Source organism: Drepanopeziza brunnea (genome assembly GCF_022702325.1).
Source record: "Drepanopeziza brunnea f. sp. 'multigermtubi' strain 214-2 chromosome Unknown ctg10, whole genome shotgun sequence".
Lineage (NCBI taxonomy): Eukaryota > Fungi > Ascomycota > Leotiomycetes > Helotiales > Drepanopezizaceae > Drepanopeziza > Drepanopeziza brunnea.
The window spans coordinates 1,776,916-1,787,455 of record NW_027094073.1 but is presented as its reverse complement, the minus strand read 5'-3'; the positions used below and the strand labels follow the sequence as shown (position 1 = coordinate 1,787,455).

Sequence of the window (10,540 nt, the reverse complement as noted above, 5' to 3'; positions counted from 1 at the left end):
TATCTGGAAGATTCAGACGAAGTCAGTAATATACCAAGCACCATCTGCTGTGCTTCACAGTCTGCGACGGACGTTTATTAACATCGCAGCATAGAAGGCACTCGCGAAACCCACCTCCTAGAACACTTCCCAGCATGTACGGAACTTCCACCGGCCCCCAAACGGGTGTCTCTACCCCTCGATCCTCCTCCTCTCTCCGCCCTCTCGTTCTCAAGCATGGCTCCCTCGAGCACTCCTTTTTGATACCCACGAATCTCCATTTTCACGCCTCGCAGATCAGCGAGCGTTTCTTGGCCTCCCTGCCCGCCCCAACAGACGAATTGGCGCAAGATGACGAGCCTTCCTCGGTCGCTGAACTCGTTGCTAGATATCTCGGATTCGTCGCGCTCGATGTCGAGGAGGGCGAGGATGACGCACAAGGCTCATACGAGGGTGTGCTGAAGCTCGTTATCAATGAGTTCGAGAGAGCGTTCCTGCACGGTAATGAAGTCCACGCTTTGGCTGGAAGTCTCCCAGGAATCACCCCCAAGAAGCTCGAGGTTGTGCGAAGCTACTATGCGGCTCGTGCAGCTTCTGGCCGAGCCATCAAGCCCCATGAATCCGCCCTGTCTCGTGCGGCCGACGAGACTGCGACCATCTATACCATTTTCGGTGGACAAGGAAATATCGAGGAATACTTTGACGAGCTCCGGGAGCTCTACAACATCTATCCATCTTTTGTGGAGGGATTGATTCTTTCAGCCGCAGAGCTTTTGCAAACACTGTCACGGGACCCTAGAGCAGAAAAGCTCTATTCTAAAGGCTTGGATGTCATGACATGGCTCCACGATCCAGAGGCGACACCTGATGTGGACTACATGGTCTCCGCACCCGTCAGTTTCCCGCTGATCGGTCTTGTGCAGCTTGCACATTACACGGTTACGTGCAAAGTACTCGGTCTTACCCCAGGACAATTCCGGGAACGCATGAGCGGAAGTACTGGTCACTCTCAAGGTATCGTTTTGGCTGCGGCTACAGCTGCCGCCGATTCCTGGGAGTCCTTTGACGAGATCGCAATCTCTTGTGTCACTATCCTCTTCTGGATTGGGTCTCGCAGTCAGCAAGCATACCCAAGAACCTCCTTGGCGCCTTCAATTTTGCAAGACTCGGTAGAAAATGGGGAGGGCGTCCCAACTCCTATGTTGAGCATCCGAGATTTGTCACAAGCTCAGGTCCAGGAGCACATTGATGCCACGAACCAATATCTCCCCGAAGACAGACATATCGCGATTTCCCTTATCAACAGTGCTCGTAATATGGTCGTAACTGGACCTCCTATCTCCCTCTATGGTTTGAACTTGCAACTTCGAAAGGTCAAGGCTCCAACCGGCCTCGACCAAACCAGAATCCCTTTTACGGAGCGAAAGGTCAGATTTGTCAACAGATTCCTGCCAATCACATCGCCTTTCCACAGCAAGTACCTGGCCGAGGCCACTGCCCATATCGATGAGGATCTGAAGGACATTAAGATCTCCAGCAAGGATCTTGCTATCCCAGTATTTGACACCAACACCGGAAAGGATATCCGAGAGGAGATCAGCGGGAATGTGGTACCAACTCTCGTCCGCTTGATCACTCACGATCCGGTGAATTGGGAGAAAGCTACCATTTTCCCTGGCGCAACTCACGTGCTGGACTTTGGCCCAGGTGGCGTCTCTGGGCTCGGTGTTTTGACCAGCCGTAACAAGGACGGAACTGGCGTTCGTGTCATTTTGGCTGGTTCTATTGAAGGTACTGTGCCCGAAGTCGGATACAAGCCTGAGCTTTTTGATCGTGATGAAGAGCACGCCGTCAAGTACGCAGTCGATTGGGTCAAGGAACATGGCCCACGTCTCATCAAGACTTCCACAGGCGAAACATATGTCGACACCAAGATGTCTCGCCTCCTGGGTGTTCCTCCAGTCATGGTTGCCGGTATGACCCCCTGCACAGTTCCTTGGGATTTTGTGGCAGCCACCATGAACGCTGGTTACCAGATTGAACTGGCTGGAGGCGGCTACTACGACGCCAAGACTATGACTACGGCTTTGAGAAAGATTGAGGAGGCCATTCCCGCTGGGCGTGGTATCACTATCAACTTGATCTACATCAACCCTCGCGCCATGCAATGGCAAATTCCTCTTGTGGGCCAGCTCCGCGCTGAGGGTGTCCCGATCGAAGGGTTGACCATTGGAGCCGGTGTTCCGTCTATTGAAGTCGCCACTGAATACATTGAGACCCTAGGATTGAAGCATATCTCTTTCAAGCCAGGATCTGGAGAGGCCATCCAAGCTGTCATCAACATTGCCAACGCCAACCCCACTTTCCCAGTCATGCTGCAGTGGACTGGAGGTCGTGGTGGTGGACATCACTCTTTCGAAGATTTTCATCAGCCCATTCTTCAGATGTACGGGCGAATCAGGAGATGCGACAACATCATTCTTGTCGCAGGAAGTGGCTTCGGTGGATCCGAGGACACCTACCCATACCTCACTGGTGCCTGGTCCGCAAAGTACGGTTACCCACCAATGCCTTTTGACGGATGTCTCTTCGGGAGCAGAATGATGACGGCCAAAGAAGCACGCACCAGCAAGAACGCCAAGAAAGCCATCACAGAGGCAGAAGGTGTCGACGATGCTCACTGGGAGAAGACCTACAAGGGTCCTGCCGGTGGAGTCATCACTGTCCGCTCCGAGATGGGTGAGCCAATCCACAAGTTGGCTACCCGTGGTGTCAAATTCTGGGCTGAGATGGACCAAAAGATCTTCAGCTTACCCAAGGAGAAACGTGTGCCGGAGTTGAAGAAGAACCGTGAGTACATCATTAAGAAGCTCAACGACGATTTCCAGAAGGTCTGGTTCGGTCGCAACAAAGATGGCGAGACGGTCGATCTTGAGGATATGACTTACGGAGAGGTTGTCCGTCGCATGGTGGACCTTATGTACGTTCAACATGAGTCTCGCTGGATCGACAAGTCCTATGAGAAGCTTACTGGTGACTTCATCCGCCGCGTCGAAGAGCGCTTCACCGTCGGTGCTGGCAAGCCTTCTCTGCTCCAAAGCTACACTGAACTCGACAACCCCTACCCAACTGTTAAGAAAATCTTGGCAGCCTACCCCGAGTGCGAGACGCAATTGATAAACGCCCAAGACGTGCAACACTTCCTCCTTCTCTGCCAGCGCCGTGGACAGAAGCCAACCACTTTCGTTCCATCTCTCGATGAAAACTTTGAATTTTATTTCAAGAAGGATTCCTTGTGGCAATCTGAGGATCTCGAGGCTGTCATCGACCAGGATGTTGGCCGGACTTGTATCCTTCAAGGGCCGACCGCCGTCAAGTACTCCAAAATTGTTGATGAACCCATTCAAGAAATTTTGGATGGCATCCACCACAATCATATCAAGGGCCTCACACAGGAGATCTACGGTGGCAATGAGTCGTCGATCCCAGTCATGGAATACTTCGGTGGGAAGCTTATTGAACCGCAGGCAGAGGTCGACGTCGAAGGTCTCACCATCTCGCAAGATGCTCACAAGATAACCTACCGCCTCTCATCAACCGCTGGAGCTACTCTTCCATCTCTGGAGTCGTGGATGACATTGCTCGCCGGCAACAAGCGATCATGGCGCTACGCCCTTTTCTCTTCCGAGGCCTTCGTACAAGGCAAGAAGTTCCAGACCAACCCTATGAAAAGAATCTTTGCTCCCGTCCGTGGTCTCTTCGTCGAGATTCTCAACCCCAGTGAGCCTACAAAGACATTCATTACGGTGAAGGAACAGCCAAGACCCAACAAGTATGTTGAAGTCATCAATGTCAAATTCACTGGCAAGAACGAGATACTGGTCAACATGATCAAGGATACCACTGCTGTCGGGAAGCCAGTTTCTCTTCCACTCAAGTTCACCTACCACCCAGAGGCTGGATATGCTCCCATCCGGGAAGTCATGGAGGGCCGTAACGATCGCATCAAGGAGTTTTACTGGCGCGCGTGGTTCGGTAACGAGACAATTGATCTCGATGCCGCAGTCACTGGCAATTTCAACGGTGGAAAGGCCAAGATCACGAGCGAAGCTATTAACGACTTTGTTCACGCCGTTGGCAACAAGGGCGAGGCTTTCGTCGACCGCCCTGGAAAGGAGGTGTTTGCTCCCATGGATTTCGCCATCGTTGTAGGCTGGAAGGCTATTACGAAGCCAATCTTTCCCAGAACCATTGATGGTGATCTTCTGAAACTTGTTCACCTGTCCAATGGCTTCCGCATGTTGCCTGGTGCCGAGCCTTTGAAGAAGGACGACGAGGTGGAGACAACTGCCCGCATCAATGCCGTCGTAAACCAAGCCTCGGGAAAGATGGTGGAAGTCACTGGTACTATCACTCGTGAGGGCAAACCCGTCATGGAGGTCACGTCTCAATTCTTGTATCGTGGGGCCTACACCGACTTCGAGAACACCTTCCAGCGCAAGACAGAGACTCCAATGCAAATCCATCTGGCCACCTCCAAAGATGTTGCCGTCCTCAGATCAAAGGAATGGTTCTCTCTCGATGAGCCCGATCATGAGCTTCTGGGCCAAACATTGACTTTCCGTCTTCAGAGTCTAATCAGGTTCAAGAACGAGACTGTCTACAGTAGTGTCGAGACCCGAGGTCAAGTTCTTCTTGAGCTACCTACCAAGGAGATCATCCAAGTTGCCAGCGTCGAGTACGAGGCTGGCGTATCCCACGGTAACCCAGTCATCGATTACTTGCAGCGACACGGTTCTTCCATCGAGCAACCAGTCAACTTTGAGAACCCCATCCCCCTTAGTGGCAAGACCCCTCTCCTTCTCAGAGCACCAGCATCCAATGAGACCTACGCTCGCGTGTCTGGTGACTACAACCCCATCCATGTTTCTCGCGTCTTCTCAAGCTACGCCAACCTTCCGGGTACCATCACCCACGGCATGTACTCCAGTGCTGCTGTCCGAAGTCTTGTCGAGACCTGGGCTGCTGAGAACAACGTTGGGCGTGTCCGCAGTTTCCACGCCTCTCTTACCGGCATGGTCCTCCCCAACGATGACATTGAAGTCAGACTTCAACACGTTGGTATGGTTGCCGGTCGCAAGATCATCAAGGTGGAGGCCAGCAACAAAGAGACTGAGGATAAGGTCTTGCTGGGTGAAGCTGAGGTCGAGCAACCAGTGACAGCCTACGTTTTCACTGGTCAAGGATCGCAAGAGCAAGGTATGGGTATGGAGCTCTATGCCAGCAGTCCTGTCGCCAAGGAAGTTTGGGACAGAGCCGACAAGCACTTCTTGGACAACTATGGTAAACATTCACAGATGATGACACTTAAGACCCCAGCTAACAAGATCCAGGTTTCGCCATTACCAACATTGTCAAGAACAACCCGAAAGAACTTACCATCTACTTCGGTGGACCTCGTGGTAAAGCCATTCGTCAGAACTACATGTCGATGACCTTCGAGACTGTCGCAGCGGATGGATCCACCAAGTCCGAGAAGATCTTTAAGGAGATTGACGACAACACCACCTCGTACACCTACAGATCGCCAACTGGCCTCCTCTCTGCAACCCAATTCACGCAACCTGCCTTGACCCTGATGGAAAAGGCAAGTTTCGAGGACATGCGCTCGAAGGGTCTCGTACAAAGGGACAGCAGTTTTGCTGGTCACTCTCTCGGAGAGTACTCCGCCCTCGCTGCGCTGGCTGATGTCATGCCCATCGAGAGCTTAGTGTCCGTTGTATTCTACAGAGGCCTCACCATGCAAGTCGCCGTCGAACGTGACGAGACTGGCCGGTCCAATTACTCCATGTGCGCTGTCAACCCAAGCAGAATCTCCAAGACCTTTAACGAGCAAGCTCTTCAATATGTTGTCGAGAACATCGCCGAGGAGACTGGATGGCTGCTGGAAATTGTCAACTACAACATTGCAAACATGCAATACGTCTGCGCCGGTGACCTCCGTGCTCTTGATACCCTGACCGGCGTCACCAACTACCTCAAGGCACAGAAGATTGACATTCAGCAACTTATGCAAACCTTGTCGCTCGAGGACGTCAAGGCACACTTGGTCGAAATCATTCAAGGCTGTGCCCAGCAGACAGAGGATAAGCCGAAGCCTCTCGACCTCCAACGAGGCTTCGCCACCATTCCGCTCAAGGGTATTGACGTGCCCTTCCACTCGACATTCTTGCGCTCAGGAGTCAAGCCTTTCCGCTCCTTCCTTCTCAAGAAGATCAACAAGACAACGATCGACCACAGCAAGCTGGTGGGGAAATACATTCCCAACGTTACGGCGAAACCTTTCGAGCTTACCAAGGAGTACTTTGAGGATGTCTACAGACTCACAAACTCGCCGAAGATTGGAGCCATCTTGGCGAACTGGGAGAAGTACGAGGAGCCGCATACGAATGGGGTTGTTAATGGGACGAGTTCTACTGCTGTGAACGGTGCATGAAGGCAATGCAGGTAGAAGGATGGATCTGTGCATGGCGTTTGAGGATTCATTTGATCATAGAGTAGTATATGTACATGTAAAGGAAAAATGACTAATTAATTAGACGTCTGCATCTTCACCTCCTTCATTCGCAATGTGAATCTCCGGGACAGGAAGTAGCGATTGACGAAATGCTTGATCTTCCCGGCTGGTGGTTTCTCCGGGCCCGGTTGTCTGTGACGGAGCCCAGTCCAGTTTCGGATACAAAGACCACTCCTTTCTTTGCTGCCAGTCTTCCTTCCACACACAACTTTGCGTAAGGGACACCGCAGATACAGAATTCGCAAACATGAAGCTCCACTACATCGGAGTAAGTTCCCATGATCCACAGAAGTGTAGTGAGGGGAAGGGGAGAAGAAGAGGGGAAAGACGCTGACGGTGAAGGCAGATCATCAAAAACGAGGAGAAGCCGAGCCACGAGCTGTGCGCGGAGATGGACCTGAGCGCATACTCGAGATTTACGAAGAAGAAGTGAGTGCATATTCTTTTTGGGCGGTGGAGGCGAGTGGCAAAGGATAAGAAGGTTTCGGGAGTGGATTTTGAAATCGGAGGAGAGAACAAGGCTGACAAACAATCAAAACGTAGCTACGGGGAGTTTATGACGATGTTCTGCAAGACGGTCGCGGAGAGGACGAGGCCCGGACAACGGCAAGACGTGGAGGAACAAGGTACGCTGACCCTCCCTATCCATAACCATATTCCCGACCGAGGAGGGAGGAGGCGGGGTTACACCACCACACGCAGGAACTTGCGCTGACATTCACATCTGGGTAGACTACACGTTCCACGCCTACGGCCGCACCGAAGGTATCTGTGGCATCATCATCTCGGACCACTCTTACCCGGCGCTGGTGGCGCATCAGCTGCTCTCCAAGGTCGTCGACGAGTTCCTGGCGAAGCACCCGCGCTCCACGTGGGCGAACTCCACCCCGACACTGCCGTTCCCCGAGCTCAAGGAGTACATCGTCAAGTACCAGGACCCGGCACAGGCGGACAGCATCATGAAGATACAGAGGGAGCTTGATGAGACGAAGATTGTGCTGCACAAGACGATTGAGAGTGTGTTGGAGCGCGGCGAGAAGATTGATGATCTGGTCGCCAAGAGCGATGGGTTGAGTGCGCAGAGCAAGATGTTTTATAGTGAGTGTCTCTTCTCCTCTTTCTGTTTCCCCTTTTCCCTTTCCCGCTTCCGCTTGTGGCATTGGCCCAGAAGAAGATTTATTTTATTGGACGAAGGAAGGTTGGCTAACAGCATGTGTAGCACAAGCGAAGAAGCAGAACTCTTGTTGTATGATCATGTGAATAGCGTTGGATGACAGGGCGGGCAGCGCGGCGTGGCGTTTTTCAAACCTGGATGCGAATCGAATCGAATGGGGCAGCGTAGCAATTCTCACAGGTCTGGCTTGGAACAGATTGTACATGGGTTCTCTCTCTTTTTCTTTGCAATTTTGATATCGGGAGAGTGGATATTTGGCATGGGCTCTGAACAATGGTCTTTCTGCGCTTTGCGAATGGAATGAATACGTTTTCGTTTACGACCGGCGAAGGGAAGGGAATTTAAGCCCATCAACACTGTGATCTGATTCGTCCATTTGTGAGTGGATGTGATTTGAAATCTGAATGCGGAGGAGAGTTTCTCAAATGTCCTGTAATATCCATTATCTGCATATTGAGTCCCTGAACTCCAAGCGCAAACCCCTTATACACACCACGCAATGCCTCCAAGTGCATGCAGCTATAACCGATCATGCCCCCATGAAACAGCAAGTAGTAAAGAACCAGTGCACACGATTGCTCGCTCGCTCGCTCGCCCAAACTCCAGTGGTATCCAGCAAAGATAACCAAGCACGATCAAATCCCACACACAGCCCAAGACATCTATCTATCCCTGTAAAGTAGGCACGCATCTCTAACAGCACCTCCTCCTACTCCTCACCACTCGGTCCTCGCTCGGCCTCCCATCCCCCCGCTCGTCGATACTCTCGACCGGCACGCCAAACCAGCTCCTACGGTCCCTCCCCACGCGAAAGCTGCCACCAGGCCTCATCGTGCCGTCGAAATAGCCGCCCTCGCTACCGAGGCCGTCAATCCCCGGCGTCATGCCCGGCGTGGCCGTCGCGCTGAGCAGGCTCTCTTGGATCTTGCGGTTCTGCTCCACCAGCTTTCTCGTGATGACGCGGAACACCTCTTCCACGCCCTCGCCGCTCTCGGCAGACACCTCGTGGCAGCAGTCCCAGCCGACCTCCTGGCCCCAGAACCCACTGCTGCGTTTACTGCTCGGACTCCGGGCGCCGTCGAACCCTCCGGCCCCTCCCCCTCCCCCTCCCCCTCCACTGACATGCCCGAGGAAGCCTCGATAGGTGCTCCCACTGCCTCCTCCCCCGCTAATGTTATCTAGGATGCCGGCTGCCGTGGCTGTCGGCGGTGGTGTGCTGGATTGGCCTGGCGCAAGGTTATCGGCCACGTAGGCGATGCAGCGCTCAAAGGGGACCTGACGGAGAGAGGGGTCGCGAGCGACCATGTCGGATTTCGTACCGACGACGTGCAGGATGATGTCAGGGGGTAGGTTGCGGCGGAGCTCGGTGAGCCAGACGCCCATCTCTTCGAAGGAGGAGAGGGAGGTGATGCTGTAGCAGAGGATGCAGGCGTTCGCGCCGCGGTAGTAGAGCCGGGATATGGATCTGGTGGTGGAGCGTGGGCGAGTTAGCAATGCTGGCAGGAGGATTCTGTGTTGCGCGGGTGGTCAGAGGCAGGTCAGAGGAGAGCGTACCGGAAGCGTTCCTGGCCTGCTGTGTCCCAGATCTGCAGTCTCACGACAGTGTCGCTCTCGTCGTCTACCACGCGCTTGGTGAGGAAGCTGGCGCCAACCGTCGAGGCCATATTGGCCGGCTGGAATTTGTTCTTCACATATCTGCCTTGCCGTTAGCCGCCTGCTCTTTCTCTCTCTGCCTTCCTTCTCTCTCTTGCTCTCTCTCTCCCCCTCCTTCCCTCCCTCCCTCTCTCTCTCACTCTCTCTCTCTTCCCCCAGCTAGAAAGCACGAACCGGTGCACCAGACTCGTCTTTCCCACCCCCTGCGACCCCAACACCACAATCTTCGCCTCGAGGCTCTGCGCCATGCCTGCCTGCCTGCCTCGGCTATCTCTCGCCGACAAGACAGCTGTGCTAGCTGGCTTGCTTGCTTTGCTTACTTGCGCAGGCGATGGCCGACGTATCGTGAATCCCGCCGCACCCAAGTCTCGTGTGGATATCGAAATCCAGATCCCAATCAATGCGCAAGGCTGAATTGATCCCGTTCAATAATCCGGAGGACAGCCCGTCGTATTCCACGCTAAGGTACTCGACTCGGGGGAATGTCTCATATTGGGGCGTGCCTCATGATATGCAGCGACGCGACGGTACAGTACCCGCGGTAGGCTGCTTGCTTGCTACTCCGTAGCTAGCTAGAGCCTAGCTTCTCGGTAGACTCGCCTTTCTTCAACTGCACTTCTCTTCCCTTCACAGCTTCACAGAAACGGGAATTTTTCATCAATTAGCGGAAATAGTTCACGTCAACAACCACGTTCGACGAGTGGAGATGACGGAGCGAAGTGGGATGTGGAGAGGGCAAACGAAAAATGAACTCAAATAATGGCGAGCCGGGGACGGCGAACTTGGGCGCATGGTTCGGCTGCGAGGCTGAGATGGGCACAGGCCCTTGATCCATATTTATCGTGGTCACGTGTGGGTCAAGGCGAATCAGGGACGGGGCCGATGATGTCGGGTGATGGGCCATCGAGTCGGGGGCTCGAGGCTGAGTCGCTTTTGAAACGGGTTTGCGTGCATGATGTTGGTCCATATACCCGGCATTGAGCCAATCATTTTCACTTCACGGATCGGTAAATTTGAAGGATGTTGGTTGATCTGGAAATAAGTTCTACCGGAGTTCTAACCGATGGTCGTGATATGTGCCCATGACTCGCTCACAACCACGCACGTTCGTACAATACATTGGTACCGGTATATCTGATCCAAATTATACTTATATA

General features: G+C 53.3%; 3 protein-coding genes across 3 annotated transcripts; 2 read left to right on the top strand and 1 right to left on the bottom strand.

The window, feature by feature from the left end:
* Nucleotides 1-134: 134 nt before the first annotated feature.
* Nucleotides 135-6,475, top strand: L3040_006173 (uncharacterized protein; the record flags this gene model as incomplete). The annotated part of the gene is made up of 2 exons (XM_066156749.1): nucleotides 135-5,322; nucleotides 5,373-6,475. 2 exons carry the CDS (start codon nucleotides 135-137, stop codon nucleotides 6,473-6,475), a joined length of 6,291 nt encoding a protein of 2,096 aa, XP_066011323.1.
* A 328-nt stretch (nucleotides 6,476-6,803) lies between these two features.
* L3040_006172 (uncharacterized protein) lies at nucleotides 6,804-7,816 on the top strand (the record flags this gene model as incomplete). The annotated part of the gene is made up of 5 exons (XM_007288387.2): nucleotides 6,804-6,824; nucleotides 6,903-6,985; nucleotides 7,100-7,182; nucleotides 7,289-7,654; nucleotides 7,776-7,816. 5 exons carry the CDS (start codon nucleotides 6,804-6,806, stop codon nucleotides 7,814-7,816), a joined length of 594 nt encoding a protein of 197 aa, XP_007288449.1.
* A 607-nt stretch (nucleotides 7,817-8,423) lies between these two features.
* On the bottom strand, nucleotides 8,424-9,631 carry L3040_006171 (uncharacterized protein; the record flags this gene model as incomplete). The annotated part of the gene is made up of 3 exons (XM_007288388.2): nucleotides 8,424-9,195; nucleotides 9,285-9,425; nucleotides 9,558-9,631. 3 exons carry the CDS (start codon nucleotides 9,629-9,631, stop codon nucleotides 8,424-8,426), a joined length of 987 nt encoding a protein of 328 aa, XP_007288450.2.
* Between the last annotated feature and the right edge of the window lie 909 nt (nucleotides 9,632-10,540).